The sequence below is a fragment of the Camponotus floridanus genome, unplaced genomic scaffold (genome assembly GCF_003227725.1).
Source record: "Camponotus floridanus strain SB8 unplaced genomic scaffold, Cflo_v7.5 scaffold5, whole genome shotgun sequence".
In the NCBI taxonomy this organism is placed as follows: domain Eukaryota; kingdom Metazoa; phylum Arthropoda; class Insecta; order Hymenoptera; family Formicidae; genus Camponotus; species Camponotus floridanus.
This window is the reverse complement of record NW_020229658.1, coordinates 3655306-3680233: the sequence shown is the minus strand read 5'-3', so window position 1 is coordinate 3680233 and position 24928 is coordinate 3655306. Positions and strand designations below refer to the sequence as shown.

Below are 24928 nucleotides of genomic sequence, written 5' to 3'. Positions count from 1 at the left end.
GTATGAGTGTTCCATTTTGCGATCTAAATTTGAATTTAGAATGATAAGCGAAAATAGTAAAGTACAGAACGAGCAACTCTCGTTCCGGCGTTAACGCAAAAATCGGCAGTTTTTATCCTTTTGTTTCAGATGGTACAAATTCATCGAGGGTACATCGAGACGTCAACCGGTCCAGCTGAATGAGCGCGTACGTCAAGTAAGCGGCACTCTGATCATTCGTGAAGCACGAGTCGAAGATTCCGGTAAATACCTTTGCATCGTCAACAATTCCGTCGGCGGCGAAAGCGTGGAGACTGTTTTGACTGTCACGGCACCACTGAATGCGGAAATCGAACCTAGCACACAGACCATCGACTTCGGAAGACCCGCGACCTTTACCTGCACCGTCCAAGGCAACCCGATCAAGACCATCTCCTGGCTCAAGGATGGAAAGCCTCTTGGATTGGAAGATCGCGTACTAAGGATCGAGAGTGTAAAGAAGGAAGATAAGGGAATGTACCAATGCTTTGTTAGAAATGATCAGGAAAGCGCGCAAGCAACGGCAGAATTGAAACTTGGCGGAAGATGTGAGTATTAAATTCTTTTATATACATATCATATTTTTCCGAATTTTTAATTAAATTATTTATATGCGAAATTGACATTAACATTGCAATTGGCATTGCAAATAATTTAATTAAAAATTAATTCAATTTTGTTTGTAAAACAAAAAATTCTCATAAATTAATAGAAACTTTTCTTCGATGTAATTAGCATGATTCTCATTGAAACAACACGCTTATAATTAAATCTCAAACTGCCAATTAAGAAAATTGACCGAGGGAATATAAAAGATATAATGATTGTATATTGTGTGTGTGTGTGTGTGTGTGTGTGTGTGTGTGTGTGTGTGTGTGTGTGTGTGTGTGTGTGTGTGTGTGTGTGTACGCGTCAACGGAATTATTCTCCTATCTCTTTGATTATCGACAGTCGAGCCCCCCCAGATTCGTCCAGCCTTTGCAGAAGAGACTCTTCAGCCTGGACCGAGCATGTTTTTGAAGTGTGTTGCCAGCGGAAATCCCACCCCCGAAATTACCTGGGAACTTGATGGAAAACGACTGTCGAACACCGAGAGGTTGCAAGTGGGACAATACGTCACCGTCAATGGTGATGTCGTTTCGCATCTGAATATTTCGAGCATTCATACCAATGATGGTGGACTGTACAAGTGTATTGCTGCATCAAAGGTTAGTAATTCTCCTGTCTTTTTTTACAATATTTCTTTTTTTCATAAAAAGACATAAAATTTAAATTTTTCTATTTGAATATAATCAAATATTAATAAATTAAAAGACTTTTTATTTTATTTATTTTTATATTGTAAAATTTTTTAAATAAATTTTGATATATCATCTAAATACTCTCTAAATTTCTTAGAGTAAAATCTAACTCCAACGAGTGAATATTCACTCCAAGTGATAGTGAAAATACTGCCACTCGCAAATAATTAATGAACATTCACTTTTCACAAAAGTGTTTAATTCTGAACGTAACGTATTATGCGCTTTACTCACTCTTCATGTAAAAATTTTCACTCTATACAGAATGAAAATGCTACATAGAGTGAAAATATTCACTCTATAAAGTAGAGTATATATACTTTACTCTATTTTGCAGTGTGAATTTTTTACTCTACAACAAAAAGTGAGAAGAATTCACTCCTATGAGTGAAAAGTCATTCTAATTAGAGTGACCAGTTAGACTTGACCAGTCACTCAATTTTTCAAGTGCATTTTCACTCTAAGAAATTTAGAGAGTACGTTTTAAATAAAACGTTTAATATTATTATATTGTTATAGGTTGGAGCTGCCGAACATTCTGCCCGTCTCAACGTATATGGTTTGCCATTCATTCGTCACATGGACAAGAAAGCTATCGTTGCAGGAGAAACTTTGCGTGTCACCTGTCCTGTTGCTGGATACCCGATCGAAAGCATCGTTTGGGAACGAGATACCAGAGTTCTACCGATTAACAGAAAGCAAAAGGTCTTCCCTAATGGCACTCTCATCATCGAGAATGTTGAACGAATGAGCGACCAGGCGACTTACACTTGCGTAGCACGCAACGCCCAAGGTTACAGTGCACGTGGAACGCTGGAAGTTCAAGTTATGGGTAAGTTTGAAACTTTATATTTTCTTATATCTTTTGCGTGGTCGATATTTCAATTCATCGCGTAATAAAATTGTTCGCGTAATATTGAGATTCTTACATATTATGACAAATATATTGATAAATACATTTTATTCAAAGAGTTACAAAATTCGATTGCATTTTAAAAGTTAAATAATTTTTCCATGTTTAATAGAGTTGAATTTTTCGACATAAAAATTATTAAAGAAAAATTTGAACATATAATAGAATATTAAAATTTTTCAAAAGTTTATTCTCGTTTAATAATAATGTTAAATACTTTTAATACCTACAAGTAATATATATTCAGAAAGATTTATTTTTATGATATATTTAATTCTTCGTCAAAGTAATGGGTCTTTCAATAATTTCAAAAATAGAAAATACATTTACATTTGCAGCCATCAGCCGAACAGCTGACTAATTGACGAGATAATTGTGATAATGTTAGGATAGTAAACATTTTATTTTCAGCTATTCTCCTTGCAACGGATTATCTTTTACAGCCGCTATTAAACTTTATGTCGCACTGCCCTATATTGAACGTAATACCATGCCGAAGGTGTCGACAAATTGTTTTTTTTTTTTCGAGGATGTCATTCGCGCGTATACGAGAAACGAGTTATACATTTTAAAGAGTGCGACTTGTACGTAGGACACGGGCACGGACTCGGACACGCGCACGATGCCGTCGTTGATTATTTAATAACCATAGACCAAACGTACGTCGACCCATAGAGAGGACACGCATTTGTGGAAAGTTTTGTTGGGAGTTGGTATGGCGGTGGCCGATTGTGAATCGTTAGTAAGAATTCTGACGTACTTAAATCAGATCTCTTCTTCTATCGTACGGTCAAGTGCTATGCGTTCGTGTATATTATAGACATAGTTTTTCGATCGGATAAATAAATATCTTTCGTATTTATGAAATAAGATTTTTAGTACATTATATTTATATATCCAGAACAAATTTAATTCTCCATTTAATTTAAAATTTAATTCTCGGTTAATTAAAGAAAACATATTAGAAAGCATTTTTAATATGAAAATTGCAGAAATATTTTCAAGTATCACGTAACATGTCTATAATAGCCATGAGCATGACACGGGTATACAGGCGACAATTACGTGATCTAATCGTATATACATCCATACATCGCTCCTCCATCCTTAGTGCCGCCCATCGTTCAGGAGTTCGCGTTCACGAAGCTACCGATGAACGCCGGAGAGTTTGCGAATCTGCAGTGTATCGTGCCGGCCGGCGACCTGCCGTTAAACATACATTGGAGCTATCCTGGAGAAGAGATGGGCGGTTCCTCCGGCGTAATCGCGAAGAAGGTCGCGGATCGCGTTAGCATGCTCATGATCTCGGTCATCACCGCGAGACACGCGGGGGAATATGTTTGTACCGCCGAAAACGCGGCTGGAACGGCGTCCCACTCGACCATCCTCACCGTCAATGGTTCGGGACTACGATTCTGTTCCTAGAGAACACAGTCTTTTTCATTCTTCAGTTGCGTTTTGTCACCTTTTTTATCTCATCCTTGCACAAACCCTGCAAACAGCATTATAGTTGATATCTCTCGTTTATCCTGCTCGTCCCCCTCCTCTCTGCGTGAATGTTAATTGACTCCTTCGTCCGTTCGAATCCATCGAAAGCTTTAACGCGACTATACGACGAAGCGATCCACGATTTCACAGACGCTGCTGCGAATGAAGCATTTGTTTGATGACACCTCTAGTCGGGCCGCAGCTTCTACCCATTGCTTTCAATGCCGAAATCGCTAATTGGGGAGATTCCGTGTCCGTGCCCTGCTCGATCCTGAAGGGCGACATGCCCATGGATATATCGTGGGCGTTTAACGGTGTACCGATCGACACGTCGAAAGATACGGGTATCACAATCACCAAAATCAGCAAGCACTTGAGCACCCTCAGCATCGATGGCGTCTCGGCGCGCCACGCAGGAGAATACGCTTGCTCCGCGTCAAATTTGGCCGGTTCTGTCAGTCGATCGACAACTTTGACCGTTAACGGTACGATTCTAATCCCCGTTGCACGGTTTTCGTTATATATAATAGATTTGTACATAATTGTTACACACCTGAAATTCCTCCATCTATCGAATAATCCATCATCCTTGCCGAAAAATCTCTCGACGAAACAGATACATATTCCACCGCCATACCAACCTCATCTATTGATTCACGTTGTCTGAATCGAGATGTGAAAGTTGCCTCCGATTAGTATTCTTGAGACATCGCGAATCGACAGTTATTCTTTCTTGCCCCGTTTCTCCCAGTCGCTCTTTCCAGTTGCCCCGCAAATACTGCCTTTCGCTTTCGGGGATGAACCGGCCAGCTGGGGTGAGTTGGTCTCAGTCACCTGTTCCGTCACGAAGGGTGATCAACCCATCGAAATAACTTGGGCCTTTAACGGAACGTCGATCGACAGTCATGATTCCGACATCGTGATAGCCAGTACGAATCGAAAGAACAGCGTCTTAACTATCGAATCGGTCGCGGCCAGACACGCCGGTGATTATACTTGTACTGCGTCAAATCGCGTGGGTGCCACGACACATACGGCTCATCTGGCTGTAAACGGTACATATAATCGATTTCCAGAGAAGTGAATGTTCCCATTTCTATGCATCGTCTATCTCGTCTTCCTAATATCGCTCAAGCACATCATAGCTGGTCATTAAACATTTACAGATACGGCTATGCATATTTTTTTTCACACCGACATTTATATAATTCTTTTAATTAATCATTATTTCCTGTTACTTATTTTCTATTCTAAATTTATGTAATTAATAACATTATTATTTTCTGTTTATGAATGTTATAATAATCTAATAATTTTAATTGTATACTGACACATTTTTATTTTTCTCTTTTTGTTACGTTAAAAACTGCGAGAGAAAATTTTTAATTTATACACGATACAAAATACCATTATTTATCCTTTCGCTGACCATTTTCTATCTCTCACACCCTTCCGTCTACGCTGGGTGTCATTCACGCAGTCGCGCCACAGATCCTTCAATTTTCCTTCGGCGACGATCCTCTCAACTCTGGCGAGATGCTGTCGGTCTCTTGCACGATCGTCAAGGGCGACTTTCCCGTAAAATTGACGTGGACGTTCGACGACATGCCGATCGACTCGAGTCGGACGGATGTTAATATCGTGATCAATAAGAGGGTCAGCTTCTTGAGCATCGACAGCGTGGCAGCGAGACATGCTGGAAGATACAAATGTACTGCGACCAATGCCGCCGGATCTGACAGTCACATCGCTGTGCTCTCGGTGAACGGTACCGCGCTCTCGTATATATAAAAAAATTTATTGCCTTACACCTGTATACACTTACGTTATTCTCTTGTAACTTCTTGTATATTCTTCGCAGTAATAATCGATTGAGTAATCACCGTTCGCACTTACTGTCGTTGTTGAGGCGATAATCTCGTAAGATATCTTGCAACAGCGAGATTATCGTTGAAGATGGCGACAGCCAGTGACAAAGATCCATCCCGCAGTGACAGCGAAACGATGGCTCACGTTATTATATATATATATTTTTTTCTTTTTATTTTAATCTTTTCCCGTATCTCGCTTTATCGTTACATTGTTGTTCAATGTCCTCTATTGAAAGTACCATTTTTCCATCCCTCTCCCTGATTTTTCCTTTAAAGATCCACAAATACTGTTTTGTGAGTCGTCCAGTTTGGTTCTGAATTTGATTCGGCTACGTTCTCTTACCGCGAATGTTCGGAACTTTCGTGTATTTTACGAGTGTGCCCTTCGCGGTTGCAGTGGCGCCGCAAATCGCGCCCTTCACCTTCGGTGATGAGGCAGCCAATGCAGGAGAGATGGCGACTGTCCAGTGCGCCGTGATAAAGGGTGATCTACCTATCGATATAATCTGGTCGCTTAACGGGCGTGTGATCGACACCGCGAATGGCGCATTCGACGAGCATAATTACGATAATTCCGATATAATGATAAGCAGGAGTAGCAAACGGGCCAGCACACTGACGATTGAATCGGTAGCCGCAAGACATGCGGGCGAGTATTCGTGCACTGCGAGCAACATGGCCGGAACTGCTACCCATTCTTCGGTTCTGTCGGTGAACGGTACGCTTATTCAGTTTGAATCAATGACGGTTGGGTGGTTGGTTGGACGCACGAAACACACCGGGCTTCTCTTATAGCGCTTCGTGGCACCATCAGGAAAAATTGCGTGTGTATGGCAATGCGTCGTAGCTTTGAGATGTAGCTGATGACAATCGCGTTATCACTAATTACACTAGTTGCCTTAAAAGATATTATATATATGCACATACGCAATTATATAATATATTTCTTTGTATTTTTATATTTAAATGCTTTCAAGCCAGTTGCATCTCAAAAAAAAATCGTAAAAATCTTGGAAGGTTCAAGTTTCTATGATCTATAATTTTCAAGAGCTTCTTTTTTCATTGTCTCACTTATCCTACCTCCGATTCGATATCAAGTAGTATTTCTGTGACAGTACCGCCGCGCATTGCTCCTTTCGAAATGGCCGACAAGGCGGTGAATTGGGGCGATTCCGTATCGGTGGTTTGCACAGTGGTCAATGGGGACTCCCCGTTAGAGATCACGTGGGCGTTGAATGGAATGCCTATCGAGGAAAATCATCGAATATCTGTAACCACAACCAAGAGGAACAGTCTGCTGTCCATAGATTCTGCGAGTCCGAGTCACGCGGGCACTTATACTTGCGTTGCCTCCAACGCTGCTGGTGCAACCACTTATTCCGCGGAATTGACAGTTAACGGTATCTACAATAATCGTTAGAAAAGAATATCGGTCTTGCTCTGAAAAATTGCCCCGTTTCAATCTTCCTCTCCCTTTCCATCCCATTAAAATGCGAGGATGCGATCGAATATCTGATGAAAACATTAATGGCAATTATTCCGACATCGTCATTCACTTTCTTTTTTTTCAATTCTCTGGCCCCATCGTGTCGAGATAATTGGATTACGAAGAAGATTGACGATTTGCATAAAAGAGTATTAAAAAAAAGAGAAGGGAAAGAAACAAGTAGAAAACTCGTTACAGTCGCACCGCAAATCGCACCGTTTGAGATCGCCGAGGAACCAGCAAACTGGGGCGATTCTATTTCTGTGGTGTGTGCCATTCTCAAGGGTGACTTACCAATCGAGATCACGTGGGCGTTGAACGGCGAGCCGATTCGGCCAGATCGTTCGGACATTAATATTTTGGCGACGACGCGGAAGAATAGCATCCTCAGCATCGAGTCCGTCGCCGCGAGACACGCAGGAGAATACACGTGTTCGGCGTCGAATAAAGCCGGAGCAACCAGTCACTCAACGATTTTAGCTGTGAACGGTACATCTCGTCCGAGATATTTCCTATTCTGTTGGCTCTTGAACCTCTGCATCCCATCATTGCTCGTCATTATCCGTTATTACCCGCTTCCTCTGAAACCATCGATGGTCAATCGCGGTCTTCAAGGCGTTATCAATCGTGGTCTTCAAGGCGTTATCAATCGCAAAGATGGTTATTGTATTCATGTCGATGTTACATCGGTTTGCAAGTAGATTAATCGTATTATATCATCTGTCCTTGATCATCTGTCCACTTTAGTTGCTCCGGAGATAGCGCCTTTCGTGCTTAGTGAGAAACCAGCGAATTGGGGAGAAACAGTCACGGCAACGTGTACCGTCCTGAAGGGAGATCAGCCGATACAGATCGAATGGGCTCTCAATGGTCAGCCGATCTCTCACGATTTTTCCGATATAACGATCGCCACCAGCAAACGCGTCAGCTTGCTCACGATTGACGCCGTTACGGCTAGCCACGCCGGAGAATATACTTGCGTAGCTAGTAACGCCGCCGGTGGAACGAGCTATTCCGCTTCCTTAGCCGTTAACGGTACAAAACGACGTTCTTCAAAACTCTCATTATCATTCTCTGATGCATGCATGAGTCATTCTCTCATGTAGCTTGACACTATCACTATTCACATACTCCCGAAGATCCCATCACATTCCTTCACGTCTAACGAAACTGACAGGCTGAGCTAATGATGAAAATTTAAACACATATTACATTTTATAATGTAATAAAATTATATTAAATGTAGGAAATATGAGTTTTATACGCGAATACGAGAAATTGCATTAAAAATTTTTACTGAAATTGGAGTAAAATAAAATTATAATTAAACGCTTCTATAGTTGCCCCCGAAATCATGCCGTTTGTGATCGGCGAGGAACCGGCAAATTGGGGTGACACCATCACGGTAACTTGCACGGTGTTAAAGGGCGATCACCCAATCCAGATCGGGTGGGCACTCAACGGCGAGCCAATTTCTCGAGATCATTCTGACATATCGATAGTCAGTACCAGCAAGCGTGTCAGTCTACTTACGATCGATGCCGTGACAGCACGCCATGCTGGAGAATATACCTGCACGGCTAGCAACGTTGCTGGTGGAACGAGTTATTCCGCATCACTTGCCGTGAATGGTATAAAGGTCTTCCCACGTCTTGTGTTTCGCGTAGCTATTCTCACTTTTCCCTATCGTGCATGTGCAGAGAGGTTTATCACTCCCATGATTTCCTACAATTCCTTTTCCCATGCAAAAAAAAATGTAAAACAAAAATAATCTGTAAAATAATCTCGTCGACATCTTCTCCTTTTATTTCAGCGATGTTAGGATCCATCATCAAAAATATAATTTGCGCGTTGAATAAATAATTTTACTCGAGGATTATAAAGGATATAAATATATATATATATATATATATATATATATATATATAATATATATATATATATATATATAATAAAGAGATTTTTAACTTATTATTTTATATAAATTTAAATTTAACGGTTGTGAAAATCGGCTGATATTTATTATCGTAATATTGTAGTTGCGCCGCACATAGGGCCTTTCACGATTAGCGATGGACCGGCGAATTCGGGCGACATGGTTTCCGTGACGTGTTCTATTACAAAAGGCGATTCTCCCATAAAGATCGCTTGGAAGTTTAACGGCCATACGATTAATCCGCACGATTCGGATATCACGATCACGAAGATTAATAAACATATGAGCGCTCTCAGCATTGAGTCCGTGGCCGCGAGGCACGCGGGCGAGTATACGTGTGTAGCTACGAACAAGGCCGGCAACGTCAGCCATTCGACGACCCTCGCTGTCAACGGTACCTACTTATCTCCAGAAGCACACCTGCACGTCAGCTAAACGTCGTACAGCACTCGCTTAACCCATCACAGCGATTCATAATTCATCGTAAATCATCCCCCCATCATCGCATTGTCTCACGATACGATATCCCTGCTCCTGATCGCCGTAATCATTGTTGACGACTCGCGAGGACCGCGAGGACCGTAATTCGCGAAGGGGAATTTCATCGAATTTTTATTTCTCACGCGCGATCCGCGATCGCAGTTGCTCCGCAGATCTTCCCGTTCACGTTCGGCGACGAGCCGGTGAACTCGGGCGAGGCAATTTCCGCGACCTGCTCCATCCTCAAGGGGGACTTCCCGATGGACATTGCCTGGGCGTTCAACGGCGAACCGATATCCGCCGAGAGCGCAGATCAATTCTCTATAACGAAGGGCAAGCGTCTCAGCGTCCTGTCGATCGATGCTGTCGCGGCCAGACACGCCGGCGAGTACACTTGCACCGCGTCGAACAAAGCCGGGGCTTCCAGTCATACGGCCGCTCTAGCTGTAAACGGTAACACGCGCGCATGCATACATACGCGATATCTCATCTCGCGACTATTCTTTCTCCGCCGGGCATAGAAGACAAAACGTCCCTCCTTTCCATCATCCCCTTCAACTTCCTCAACCACGTTCATATCTTTTCAACATTCTTTCCCGTCTTGTCGAATACGGGGGACGATGAGGACGCGTCTGTCTATCATCTGGCTTCTCATCGTGCATTCACTGTGACCGCGGAGATTTTGCAACTCGCTATCTCCACGAAACATGATGAAGTTAGCTTAAAACTATAATGATACTACGAACACTCTTTCATACTTGATTACATTTTTTATATCGTTCTCAAACCCAAAGTTTTTTATTTTTCTATCATATAAAAACATGTGCAATAAAATCAGATAAGTATAGCAATAGAAACATAGGAGGATGAAACACTAATTCATGCAAATTAGAGCAACATTTTTCAATAAATAATATTTTCTGATAGGCATCTTTTCTTCGCGTATCAAATGTTGATACGCAGGTATTCGAATTTGATGAGTCTGTGAATAGATTTGACACGTCTTGGAAAATATCGTTTTCAGTCGCTCCGCAAATAGCACCGTTCTCGATCAGCGACGAGCCCGCGAATTGGGGCGAGGCGGTCTCGGCGGTCTGCACGATCGTCAAGGGCGACTTGCCGATCGAGGTATCGTGGGCGCTAAACGGCGAGCCCATCACCAAAGAAAATTACGCAGATGTGTCTATTTCAAGTACCAGCAAGCGAGTTAGCTTAATAACTATCGAGACCGCGAGCCCGAGACACGCCGGGGAGTATACTTGCACGGCCTCGAATGCCGCTGGAGCAACGAGCTACTCCGCTACTTTGGCCGTAAATGGTACAACACTGCATGAACCGAAATATGTCGCTGAGATCGAGAAATTGAGCCCACTAATCTGCCTGCAAGCATTCTTAGATGAAATCGTTTCCTTTTCTTCACGTCAATAACATCGATACCCTTGTAAAACTATCCCATCGAGTGAGGTATAATTGGCAATTGATTACATACGAATATAATTATTGAGGAAAATTTATATATCTAAGACAATTAAAGAATTAATCGATTTTGATCGATTATCTAGAAAAATTGAAAACAAAATACGTTTGCTCATAAAATGTATTGTACATAATTCTATAATTCTTGCCGATCGAAGAGTTTATATATCGTTTATATGTGCGATACAGTGATCGTTTTATTGCGATTGTTTTTCTAGTCGCTCCACAGATCGCTCCATTTTCCATCAGCGAAGAACCAGCTAATTGGGGCGAACAAGTCTCTGCAGTTTGTAGTATTTTGAAGGGCGATCTACCGATTGAAATACGATGGAGTTTGAATGGCGAGCTTATTACGCGTCTCACTCATCCTGACATAACAATTACAAATACCGGAAAAAAGACGTCTGTTCTAACTATTGAATCCGTCACCGCCCGTCATGCTGGCGAATATAGCTGCGTCGCGAGCAACCTGGTCGGATCCGTCAGCCGTTCCGCCATTTTATCGGTCAATGGTACTAAAAAATCGCATGTTAAGACGTAGTATCATCGTCAGCACTTTATCCCATAAAATACTTCAAAAATTCTATCCTTCCTAACAAAATATAAATTACTAAAGCTATCGCTGATGACAAACTCTATCCTCAAAGATCCATATGAACAATATTACCTTCAATTTTATTCTGCTTGCTACGTCTATTCTTATGACTTACGCTATTTCGACAAAAATCGCTCGTTGTTCGTCGTTCTTCTAGATTCTGGACGCCAAATACCAATTTAAAAATATCTATTCATCGGACTTCGCAAATAAAAATGCATCATTTTTCTATTTCTTCGAGTTTTGTTTTATCTTGCGTTCGCATCGCAGTCTCGCCGCAGATAGCACCGATCTCCTTCGGCGAGGAACCTGCTAACGCCGGGGACTTAGTATCGGTGCAGTGCGTTGTGACCAAAGGCGATTCTCCTCTGGAGATCACGTGGACCTTCGATGGCCATCCTATACAATCTTATCACAGCGACGTGATCGTGTCTGATACCGGAAAGCGCGTCAAACAACTGACCATCGAATCGGTAGCTGCGCGACACGCTGGAGAATATACCTGCGTTGCTTCAAACGCGGCTGGATCAATTTCTCATTCGGTCACCTTGGACGTGAATGGTACACCTTTCGACAGATCTATGCTCGCGATTCGCACTTGCATATTTAGCCATCTTTCTCATCCGAGAGTAATCCTTTCCGTCCTTTAGATATTCTTTTTCGTTTCTCTTTCTTTCTCTCTCTCTCTTTCAATCTCATTTTAATTTCTATTCCATGTTGTTATTTTTCTTTCTAAATTTCGCTACACTTCATTTCCTCGCTTTTCATATTATTCATAGCACGGCGTGTGTCTGTGTTCTCTAGAATCCGCTACTATTACTTTAGCCACCTACGTATGTTATTATTGGACGTGACATTTCTCGATTTTCTTCGTTACACATATATGTTCTCTTTATTAATTTTGTTGTCTTGATTAGCTTCGTGAAACATATAGCGTCAAAAATACAATACAAAAAGACGATGCACTCCATAATACAGATCGTAAAACAGGGGGAGCAAGAAGAAATGAAGAAACAAGTGAGAAGGATAATACGATTTCCATCTTCCGTCTTCTAAACCGCAATGTTTCATCAACGTTGATTTAATGACTGCAGCTTCGATAACTCTTTCTCTCTTCTTTTCTGATCTCTTTTTCTTTCTTCCAGTCATTCCGAAATTATTGCCATTCGTTTTCGGCGAGGCGCCACTTAACTCGGGTCAAGTAGTAACGGTACCGTGTGCAGTGATCGAGGGCGATCCACCTTTGAAGCTTCGTTGGACCTTAAACGGTCATGCGATTTCGCCGCACTCTGGGATCTCGATCGTGGATCTGGGCGGACGAGGCGCTATACTGAGCATAGGATCCGTCCAGGCGACCCATGCTGGAACGTACACATGTATCGCGGAAAACCTTGCCGGCAGGCATGAACTCTCGGCCGATCTCATAGTGAACGGTGCATACTGATCAGCAAGGATCTACTCGATATTTCGTTGAGCCTTGCGAATCCGCCTATTCCGATTCTCATCCGATTCTCCCTCCTCATCCTAGATCACTGCTTCTCCCGTAGAGACATTTTTATCGAAATCAATTTCCGCTCAAATATCCGCCGCGCTCTTATCGATCTGTATAATAAAGATTAATCGCGGCCTATTTTTGCGGACGCGAGGGTAGGCACGAGGGTAGGCTGTACAAGGATCGGGCTAATCGCGCCAGATTCCGTGCGGTATAAATCCGCCTCGATAAGCGGGAATTTATTCATTTTTGTTCGTGTGTCTTTCTCTTCCTTCTCTCTCTTTCTGTCTCGGTATATTATTGCCTATTGTCTCTAGCCTCTGTCCGTTCTCTATCTCTCGGCAGTCGCTCCACATCTGCAGCCGTTCGCGTTCGACGAGGCCAACTCCGGCGATCTGATAATCGTCCATTGCGCGGTCGTGAAGGGGGACACGCCGATTTCGCTCAAGTGGTTGTTCGAGGGCCGCCACTTAGAGGTAGGCGACGGAGTGGGTATCACCGCGTTGGGGGATAGAGTCTCGGCCCTGACGATACCCGCTGTCAGGGGAGAGCACGCCGGAGAATATGCTTGCGTCGCCGATAATCCAGCGGGCAGTGCACGGCACAGCGCCCATCTCAAAGTGAATGGTACAGAGAAAGCGTAAATCACACGATCACAAAAGCATCCAGTATAAAACAGAAAAAGATATAAAAAAAATATAAAGTATATACATATCTTTTCTTTAACATAAAGCGAAACCGCGCGGCATGATGATGGTGTTTAACGGGCGTACGCGTAGTGAGAGTACTACCGTTTTGTATGCGTGTTACTATTTGAGCGGAAAGCAGTGGTACGTTTACCTTTTTATTCGGTTGTAGATTTATATTTATATATATTTATCTAATATCTCAGTAGAACGTTTTTTCGATATTAGATTTATTACCCTTGCTGTCGCTTTCATATACGTCGTAAAATCTCCAATCTCTGTCCGCCCTGACTGTTGCGATGATATTATTACGAGATATGTGTTGTCTGGAAGTCTTGCATTGCTCGGCGCATACTCTTTCCTTCTATTTATAGAGAATTGTCTTTCTTGTAACGAGATTAAATCGTTTAACTGGTTCATATAGGCGTATATACGTAGTTTGTGCCCACGATCGTTCGAATCGAGTACAAACCGTCGATATTACGAGACGAGCCGTGTCTCCCGTTCTTTCCCGGCCCAGAACTGTCTCTCACTCTCTGTCACATTCTCTGTCACTCCGCATCCCTTCATACATCTCGATTACTCGATTACCGAAATAATACCGCATTAGTCAACTCCATGAAAAAGTTAATCTCGATCCCATATAATTAGTTTAGTACCATCAATTATTTACGCACGTATCGCGACATGCAGAGAACGACGGCGCCGAAAACAAAGAGGAAAGGCAACGCTAGTATTGAAACAGATGAGCATATTATGTACGGAAAAAGAGCGCAAACGATCGATTGATCGCAAAGAAATCCAAGAGAAGGATCGTTACGAGAGCATGGATCTACCTACCGTTCCGTTGCAGTCCTGCCACGGATCAGTCCGTTCGATTTTGGAGACCATCCGATCTTTGCCGGACAGGCCGCCCAATTGGCATGTATGGTGCCGGTCGGCGACACGCCGATCGAGATTGTCTGGACTTACGAGGGCGAATTGTTGCCGCAATACATGGGATACAACATCGGGAAACCCTCTCCACGGATTAGTACACTACTGATCGAGCCGGTAACACCGGAGCATGACGGACGTTATGCGTGTGTCGCTAGTAATCTGTCAGGCAAGACGGTCCACGAGGCAACCTTACGAGTCCACGGTTAGGTCCAGAATAAAGAACGGAGCACTGAGAATGACACGATAATGATAAATGATGGCTGAGCAAAAGTTTTGGAATGAAAATGCAGCCGTGCGCAGATCCCGCGAAAGTATTATATGAGCGCAGGCTTGTGATTGGATTGCATCTTATTCATCGTTGCTGTAAAGCTGATCGTGTGTTTTTCCCTGTTGGCGACAAGCTTTTCAGAAAATTTCAGTTGGTTCGGCGCTCGCTCTACAATTCAACTTGTACGCAGCGCGTTGCTTTCGTCGCCGTTGACGACCTTCTCGCGCGTACTCTCTTCCTTTCTCGCTCACTGTCTTGCTATTTTCTTTTCATACTCTTTCTTGCCTCTTCTTGTCTCTATCCACATTTACTTTTATCTGTTGTATCTCTTCTTTTTACTACGTATTCGTCAGTTTTTTCAAGCGAGCGAAGATCAATTTGAAGGCCTTCGTGGTCCAAAAATCAATAGCTTATGTCGAGCCGTTGGCCTTTCCTCGTTTATTTTGCCCGCCTCGTTATCTTGCTCTCATCGTCAGCCGTTCTTCTGCGACTTTTTACATTTGGCTTCGATCATCCCTGCGGCGAAATAACGCGACGCTCAGGATGTATCTTCCTTACGCGAATCTTATCGCGTTTTCTACATCCTTCACGAACGCGTTTTCCCGTAGCACAAACGAATCTAATTGCTACTTTACGATCGCAGAATTGCATAGGTCTGACACATGCGAGTTGCATATTATATTCGTCTCGTTCGAGTGTCGATTTATACCTCACCGTACCCCCATCGCGCTAAAACGCGTCCTTGTTCTAAGATGACCGACCGACCATCCAACCAGCCGCATCTCAGAATTCTCACCCCTGAATAAATTCATATCATACCCCTATCCACGAATGAATCCCCCTAACACGTTCTCTCTCCTCGCCCCCTCGCCACCTCACCACACGTCTTGACTTGTTCATTTTGTAGACGCGGATGTAGCTTAGTAGAGAGACATTTAATGCATGAATTTATACTTGAACGAACGCATAATATCGAGTACTATTTGTAAACGCGGTACAGCATGATGCACTATGTTTGACGATGAATTTAATAACGCTTCGTGCATGTTCGCTATTGAACTCTTTCAGAGCTGAATCCGTAATCTCTCTTTCTGCCCGCATCACATCTTTCTTTCTATCTTTCTCTTCATGCATTAGATACCCGTATAATCATATCAGAATCCCGCATGCTATATTATATTCTATTCATCGCAGTAGCGGGAGCGTGTCGCGTTTTGTCCTGCACGCGACAAAACTAATTTTCATAATTCGAGTTTCTCCTTGATTTTATAACAATATTAATAATATCCAAAATATAAAATTCTTAATCGACAATTTTATTAACTTTCTTTGGATAAACAAAACTTTTTGATTTCACAAATTGTAAATTTACTTGTTGGCTCTATTTATTCAATTTTATTATTAATATTTCTTATGTTATGGAATTATAAAAAATGATAATTATAAAATTATCCATTAATATATAATTATAATATTTCATTAATACTATTATAATATTATTACATGGATACTATTAGAAAATTTTTAAGATAAATAGTCTGATGAATACTTCTCAAAAGTATATGGCTCGAGTTTTCACAAGCGACTGGCTCCTGGATACTGCAAAATTCCGTGTTGCCCGATAGTACAATGCAACTAATCTATTTATTCTGTAACAGTACCTCCTCGTTGGATTCTGGAACCCACTGATAAGGCATTCGCTCAGGGATCTGATGCGCGAGTTGAATGCAAAGCCGACGGTTTCCCCAAGCCTCAAGTCACATGGAAGAGAGCTGCTGGTGAGTGCGTTTTCAGCCGCAGCTTGACAAATATATAAGACATTTCAAGCATGCATTAATCGCGTTTGTTTGATTTTACAGGGGATACGCCGGGAGATTACACTGACTTGAAATTGAGCAATCCTGATATTAGTGTGGAAGATGGCACTCTATCTATTAATAACATCCAGAAAACGAATGAAGGCTATTATCTTTGCGAGGCTGTTAACGGCATTGGATCAGGCTTGTCGGCTGTCATTCTTATTTCGGTTCAAGGTACTTTACTTTAGGTTCTCACGTTTTTTAACAACACTCAATATACTGTTTGTTTTGCATACTGTTATTTTGCATATCTTTTATCTTTCTTTAGCTCCTCCTCAATTTGAAATTAAATTAAGAAATCAGACCGCTCGTCGTGGAGAACCGGCTGTGTTGCAATGCGAGGCACAAGGAGAGAAACCAATTGGAATCTTATGGAACATGAATAACAAAAGGCTAGATACAAAGAGCGATTCTCGTTACACTATTCGCGAAGAAATCTTAGCCAATGGAGTACTGTCCGACTTGAGCATCAAACGAACCGAAAGAAGCGACTCTGCTTTGTTTACTTGCGTAGCTACGAACGCTTTTGGCAGTGATGATACTAGTATTAACATGATTGTACAAGGTTGGTTTATTTAATTATGAATAACGTGATATCAATAGATACTCGAGGAATCACTTGGATCACACTTCTATAATTTTTTATAGAGGTACCGGAAGTTGCATATGGTCTCAAGGTGTTGGATAAATCAGGACGTTCTGTGCAATTATCATGGGCCGCACCATACGATGGAAACAGTCCTATCAAGCGATATGTCATTGAATACAAGATCAGCAAGGGTTCCTGGGAAACTGATATCGATAGAGTGCTTGTACCTGGCTCGCAACAGAATGTAGCTGGAGTATATAATCTGAGGCCCGCAACTACATATCATCTTCGAATCGTCGCTGAGAATGAAATTGGCACATCTGATCCGTCCGACATGGTCACTATTATTACTGCCGAAGAAGCACCTACTGGTCCGCCAACCTCTGTCAAAGTGGACGCTCTCGATCAACATACACTCAAGGTAACGATCAGTATGTCTTGTGAATGCTTCAGAATGTGTAACGACAATAACAAATATTTATTACAATAAATATTTCGTCAGGTAACATGGAAACCACCTCCACGTGAAGATTGGAATGGTGAAATTCTTGGCTATTACGTTGGATACAGACAATCGGCGGACAAGCCATATATGTTTGAGACTGTCGAATTCTCCAAGGAAGACGGAAAGGAACATCATCATCTGCAGATCGTTAATCTCAAGACTTATACGCAATACGGCGTCGTCGTTCAGGCATTCAACAAGGTTGGTTCCGGACCGATGAGCGAAGAACGCAGACAACACACCGCAGAAGGCGTACCCGAACAACCGCCGCACGACACCACCTGCACGACTCTTACCTCTCAGACTATCAGAGTATCCTGGATGTCACCACCTCTCAGCGCGGCTAATGGTGTTATCACCGGCTACAAAGTGAGTGAAGCTGCGATTTTAGAAGAATAGATATTTAGCAGCGGCGTCTTTAAATATTTGTTTCAGGTTATTTATGGCCCGTCCGACACATGGTATGATGAAAATACAAAGGACACCAAGATCACTTCTTCCAGCGAAACCATTCTGCATGGCCTCAAGAAGTACACGAACTACAGTATGCAAGTTTTGGCTTTTACTTCCGGCGGAGATGGAGTCAAGTCCGCACCGATTCACTGCCAGACCGAACAAGATGGTAATTTTAAAAACTATTCAACGTATGCAAAGGCATATTTCGAGAATATATTATTTAAATTTAAAAATATAATAGCAATCATGCAATAATTTTCACATTTTTTTATATCGACTATTATTTTTTTTATTTTATATCGATTTTTATTTACAACTTTGCTGCTTTTATGATACTAAAAAAATTTGTAATAATTATTTTCTTTCTAAATAAAATTAATATTCTTAAATATTTTTTTTAAATCAATATTCTTCAATTTTCTCAGCACCCGAAGCTCCAATTGCTATCAAAGCTCTGGTCATGTCCGCGGAATCTATTCTTATCTCATGGCGACCACCTAGCCAGCCTAACGGAGTTATTTCTCAATATACCGTTTACACGAAAGCTGATAATGCCGAGGAACCAACCAGCCAAAAAGTACCGCCGAATCAACTTACTCACGAAGCATCTGGACTAGATAAACAACTCAGATATGAATTTTGGGTAACTGCTAGCACAAATATCGGCGAAGGAGAAGCTTCTAAGATTGTGACTCTGGCTCCAAGTGTTCGAGGTAAATTCTTACTTCCAATTTCTTAAATTTTTATTTAATTTGCTTGAAATATTCGCATTTTAGTTTAATCAAATTAAATTTAATTTAAAAAATAATTATAATCTTTTACAGTTGATCATTAATTTAAAAATATTTCTAATTATTATATTTATTTTTACAGTACCGGCTAAAATTGCATCGTTCGACGACAAATTCACTGCAATATACAAGGAAGACGTAAAGCTGCCATGTCTCACTGTTGGTGTACCTGCACCGGAAGTAACATGGAAAGTACGAGGCGCGACTCTTCAGCCAAGCGACCGATTGAGACAATTGCCCGAAGGTTCATTGTTTATCAAGGAAGTCGACCGCGCGGACACCGGCGAATATTCTTGCTATGTGGAAAACTCTTTTGGACACGACACTGTAACTCATCAATTGGTCGTACATGGTAAGTGAAAAAAATATTTCGAAAATTTATTGTTAATTTTATTTGTTAATTTTAATTTTGTCGATTATATTGAGATTAATATTACGTTCGCAGCTCCTCCGCACTCGCCGCAGGTCACACTTACCGCCACCACTACAAATTCTTTGACAATGAAATTACGTCCACATCCGACTGACAATGCACCGATTCACGGCTATACAATTCACTACAAACCCGAGTTTGGCGAGTGGGAAACTGTTCAAATCAGTTCGACGGCACAAAAATATACTCTTGAAAACTTGTTGTGCGGTTCTCGATATCAGATCTACGTCACGGCTTATAATGGGTAACCTTATCATCATAACTGTAAATTAACAAGTAGGCGATGAGAAATTTTATACAATAACAATGACAATGAAAATTAATTTATATAGAATTGGAATTGGTGATCCTTCGGATATTCTAAACACGCGCACGAAAGGCTCCAAACCGATCATTCCTGAAGCGGCAAGATTTATCGAAGTGTCCACGAACAGCATCACTCTGCACTTAAGCGCCTGGTCGGACGGTGGCTGTCCCATGTTATACTTTGTCGTTGAACACAAAAAGAAGTAAGATAAAAAATAAAAAGTAAGGTAAAAAGATAATAAATTCTCAAATTTATATGTATAATTTAATCGAAATCGATAGTTAAAAGTGCATGTTTCTTCAGGCATCAACAGGAATGGAATCAGGTCTCCAACAATGTCAAGATTGGCGGTAACTTCGTAGTATTGGATCTGGATCCCGCTAGCTGGTATCATTTACGTGTTACTGCTCACAATAATGCTGGTTTCGCCGTGGCCGAGTATGAATTCGCGACATTGACGGTGACTGGCGGTGAGTATGAGTTTGTTCGCAGCGGCGCTTCGTAGCCGGTGCCAATGGTGGCTGGATTAAAGCCGAAACATTTTTTGTTCCAGGCACCATTGCACCGGCCCGCGAGATACCGGACGTGAACGGTGGTGGCAATGACGAGGACCCGATGAAAATTTTCATGGCTAATTTAAATCTGGTCGTGCCGGTGGTAGCAGCCATTCTCGTTATAATCGTTGCCGTCATCGTGATCTGCGTACTCAGGGGGAAGGGCCACGGTAGCGATAAAGGTAATGGCATTTGCCTAATCTTTTTCTCTATTTGTCTTCTCGAACAGGCACGATCGCACCTCCCGTACGTAACGGCGGTAACGACAACGCTGCGGATGTAAGACGTTATTTCCCATGGTTACCCAGCTGGCTCGACGTAAACGTGGTGGTGCCGGTCGGCGCGACGGTCGTTGTCATAATAGTAGGAATAGTTGTCATTTGCGTGGCCCTCTCGAGGAGAACTCGAGGTCCGGAACAAACGCGGCTGCGAGGTATCTCTTCAGCCGACGAGAAATATTACGAGGGACAATGTATACAAATTTTTTTTTATTACTTTTACCTATTAAGTCGCATAAAGACGGTGGAGATTCATCGGGAAATTAAATTGCGCTAATAATTTTTCGAGCGTAATTAAATGCAACACACACATTATATATACAGATATTATAACATAATGTATTATTTTGTAATATTATCATAATAATTTCCCGACGATTGATCCACGCGTCGGCCACCCTGTCTTGCAGTCTCCTCGAAATATCCCGCTCTCTTAATTTTCCTCCTCCTTTTGTTTCACAAGCGTGGGTGATGGCATAATCAATGTAATCTATATTAAAAATAATAACATTAAAAATATTATATTAGACATAAGTGCGTTCATATTTACCAGATCACTGTATTCACTATATTATAGATGACGTAGTCTATCAACAAACCGGTGTTGGCGGCGCAACTCTAGACAAACGCAGATCCGATCTTCGTGACGAACTTGGATATATCGCGCCACCGAATCGCAAGCTGCCGCCTGTACCTGGTTCCAACTACAACACATGTGATCGTATCAAGCGAGGTACAGTTATAAGTAAGCCACAACTGCCAACACTTACCTTTTAGACCAGTTTCGACTACTACTTGTGTAGTTGTTGTCGCATCGGCACGATAGTTCCTTCTTTCATCTTTTCTCAAGAAATACATTTTTTACATATATTATACATCGTTAGGCTCCCGACCAGTGTCACACAGTCCTCAAACAGAAGTTTTACACACGACCATTGCCAGTTTCTTTTTCGTTCGCCTCTTGCTTCGAAATGTTATATACGTTCTTATATACGTTATGTCGAGATGTATATGTCCCTCCAGCGAAAATAACATTCGTTTCTATTTGTTTGCGCTTATTACGCCGTTGGTGCCTAACGAGTGTCGACTGCACCGATTCGTACATATTAATCGTGCCTTTAAAAAAGAGAGAAAAAAGGAATGCCCTCCCCAGAATCTCTAGTCCTCCGAAGAGAACAGAGTTGGCAGGAATGAATCTTGATAGGCGCCAGCGTGTCGTACGACCTTTGTAGTATGTGTTCGATAGGTGGAACTGGCTCGTTAAGGAGTCACTCGACGTGGGATCCGAGACGACACATGTATGAGGAATTGAGTCGCTACGCGCCCAACAGAAGATGCCCGCCGCCACCACGTATGGGCAGCGCAGACGGTCTCTCGCATAGAGGTTGGTAAAAGAGTATTTTTGATTAACGGGGGCGTCCGGCATTCGTCCGATCGCCCTACGAGATCGATAATCGCAGGCCGGAGCCGGCGACGTTGCTGGCGGTCTTCGTAAGTCCCTCCTCAAGAACCCCGTGTCACTTTAACAACACATTTCTCGATGTTGCACGTTTTCGCATGCCTGCGTTCATAGCACGCCGACAAATGACACGAATCACATAAAGAAAAATTACATTTATTTACACTCATTGTTTTTGAGACATAAAGTTAGGATAAAAATGTCTCTGCCCGTTATCGTCATATCGATTTCAGATTTCTAGGATACATAAAAAATATCTAATATTTTTAAATATTTAGATTTTATTCAGAGATTTGATTCATTGTTTATATATAAAGTTTAGGTAATAAATAGATGAAATTACGTTGATTAATTAATTAAAAAGAATAATATTGTTTTATATAAAATAGAAATTGCGCGATTAATTGATAAGGCGACCGGGCGTCAATTGAAATAAATCTATTTAAATATATTTTAATACGCATGAGGAATTATTGAAGATTTAATAATTTAACGTAGAATGAGAATCGAGGAAAGAAGAAACGTAAAAGTGAGTAAAAAATATTTTTTGCTCGTTTAAATCTGAATAGAAGTAGCACGTAAAATCAATAGAGGAAAAGATTGCTTACAATTTTCTCAGTTCTATTGTCAATCGAGTCAAAGCTCAATAAAATTGTCATAATGGACTTTACACATGAGAAGCAATCTTTAAAAGCAATCTTTATCGTTCGACCAATCATGTTTCATAGATTTTTCACTCATAGCGGCAGAGTCTACCCTGGTTGATTACCCATTTGCAGGTATGGAGGATGAGATCTGCCCGTACGCTACCTTCCATCTTTTGGGATTCCGTGAGGAAATGGACCCGAGCAAGGCTATGCAATTCCAGACCTTCCCTCATCCAGGAAATGGCCATTCTGGCACCATGGGACCACCTGTAGGACATCCGACTAATGCTTCTGCTCACAGCCGTTCTGGATCTCAATCTATGGTATTTTATATCTTTTATATATATTTAATTAAACAATATAAGCAAATTCTTGATCATTTTATTTTTCAAGAATAATTTATTTTATAAATTAAATTCTTTCTATGGAGCAATTATTGCTAAAATTGCTAATTTTTTTCATAGCCGCGTCAAAATGGCCGTTACTCACGCGTACCATCCCAAGGAGGCGGCAGCGGCACTCATAATGTCTTCTCGCCCGAATACGACGATCCGGCTAATTGCGCTCCCGAGGAAGACCAGTATGGATCTCAGTACGGACAATATGGCGCACCTTATGATCATTACGGATCTCGCGGATCAGTCGGACGTCGTAGCGTAGGCTCAGCTCGCAATATTCCTATGTCCGGCTCACCGGAACCGCCTCCACCGCCACCGAGAAACCATCAGGACCAGAACAATTCCAGCTTCAACGACAGCAAGGAGAGCAATGAGATCAGCGAGGCCGAATGTGATCGTGACCAGCTTGTCAACCGCAATTACGGCGGTCAGTAGAAAGATTCGCGGGATAGATCGGAGAACGAGTAGAACGAGAGAGATCATGAAGCTGGGATTCGATGCCATCCAATGGGGAAGTCGAAGGGTTCGTCTTTCCTGTTCGGGTCTTATTTGATCCGGCGACATGCTCCCTCTTGAGAAACAATCTCACTCCGATTCAGCCCTACTACTGATGCTCGTTTTCATATGCACTAGGCATTATTAGGCGTACGACGGCTCGCATTATGCGGATCGTATCGCATGGCGAGCGAGTCGTGAATGGAGAAGACTCGCCGCGTGGACTATATGTGTTTTTCTCTATTTTTTTTTATCCTAATCATTTATATAGCTTTCACGAATTGCATGCTACGTGTTGTCGTAGTAGTTTAATCGTTGTGTCAATCGTGCCGTGTGTTTTTCTATTTCAGTGAATGCACGCGGCAAGGACGGCATGACCACCGAGGAGATGCGTAAACTCATAGAGAGGTCAGTAGAGCGCAAGTGAGCTTGTTAACGGTGTGAACAATTTAATGACGATTTCACCGTTCCTGCTGCTGTGTCTCGAGCGATTTCATTATCACGCGAGAGCAGCAACAGCAATGTATTAACGATATATTATTGCGACAAAGTACGACGCGATTTGTTTTCCGAATTGAGCGCTGTTTCACTGTCGCTCGCTGCGGCTTCGACCGCTATCCGATTCATCTCTATGCGTTCTTCTTTATAGGATTACGCTACCGATCCTTTTAATCCTCGACGTATACCTTTATTCGGATACTCGAGATTATTCGCACGCGATTGAATTAACGATTGCGCGATGGTTCACTAGCGACTTTCGAAGAGACCCTCGAAAATCTCATTATTTAACTATTTAACATACATCTGATCTTTTCTTGTTTCATGACTAATTACGCAGGAAGCCGTAAGTTCGTTAAACATAATCAAATCAGGGTGTACAAACGTTAAAGATATGTGAAGAGCTTTTGAGATGCGTCATACTATTTTCCGCTGATTTTCATCATCCCATCGAAATTCGGCTATCTCATTTGTTTTGCGGCGAGCAGAGTAGACGACCCTTCAAAACGTTGCTTACGTTGGACATGTTTCCAATCGAGAACGCTTACTAATATAACGCTTACTAATATATAATGTATTTGCATGTAGCTTTGAATAGTGCTATGTGTAACGTATAGCTGCGTAACTAATTCGAAAGTAAAATGCGGTAGAGATTATACATAAATTTTGAATGCTAAACATATTCTCCACTGCAGTTAATAACTTGCAAT

General features: G+C 41.9%; 1 protein-coding gene across 50 annotated transcripts in view; it reads left to right on the top strand.

Annotated features, from left to right (window-relative positions):
* The window catches only part of LOC105258012 (Down syndrome cell adhesion molecule-like protein Dscam2), a 71703-nt gene that overhangs the window by 42231 nt on the left and 4544 nt on the right, over positions 1–24928 (top strand). For 24 of the 50 annotated variants that reach the window (XM_011269016.3, XM_025412298.1, XM_025412290.1 and 21 more), the window contains exons 8-29: positions 130–566; positions 970–1226; positions 1839–2151; positions 5989–6309; positions 16608–16727; positions 16809–16982; positions 17077–17373; positions 17457–17818; positions 17900–18271; positions 18338–18524; positions 18784–19071; positions 19232–19501; positions 19595–19826; positions 19915–20091; positions 20193–20359; positions 20673–20915; positions 21299–21454; positions 21968–22105; positions 22960–23150; positions 23292–23652; positions 24071–24128; positions 24559–24564. In XM_011269016.3, coding sequence (XP_011267318.1) covers positions 130–566; positions 970–1226; positions 1839–2151; positions 5989–6309; positions 16608–16727; positions 16809–16982; positions 17077–17373; positions 17457–17818; positions 17900–18271; positions 18338–18524; positions 18784–19071; positions 19232–19501; positions 19595–19826; positions 19915–20091; positions 20193–20359; positions 20673–20915; positions 21299–21454; positions 21968–22105; positions 22960–23150; positions 23292–23652; positions 24071–24128; positions 24559–24564 — 5127 coding nt within the window. Of the gene's footprint in view, positions 1–129; positions 567–969; positions 1227–1838; positions 2152–3343; positions 3632–3911; positions 4206–4484; positions 4776–5988; positions 6310–6706; positions 6992–7275; positions 7567–7824; positions 8113–8417; positions 8709–9116; positions 9408–9655; positions 9947–10517; positions 10812–11187; positions 11482–11834; positions 12126–12709; positions 12998–16607; positions 16728–16808; positions 16983–17076; positions 17374–17456; positions 17819–17899; positions 18272–18337; positions 18525–18783; positions 19072–19231; positions 19502–19594; positions 19827–19914; positions 20092–20192; positions 20360–20442; positions 20626–20672; positions 20916–21298; positions 21467–21967; positions 22106–22959; positions 23151–23291; positions 23653–24070; positions 24129–24558; positions 24565–24928 lie in introns of all 50 variants that reach the window. The other 26 variants (XM_025412303.1, XM_011269028.3, XM_025412301.1 and 23 more) reach the window with 22 other exon arrangements.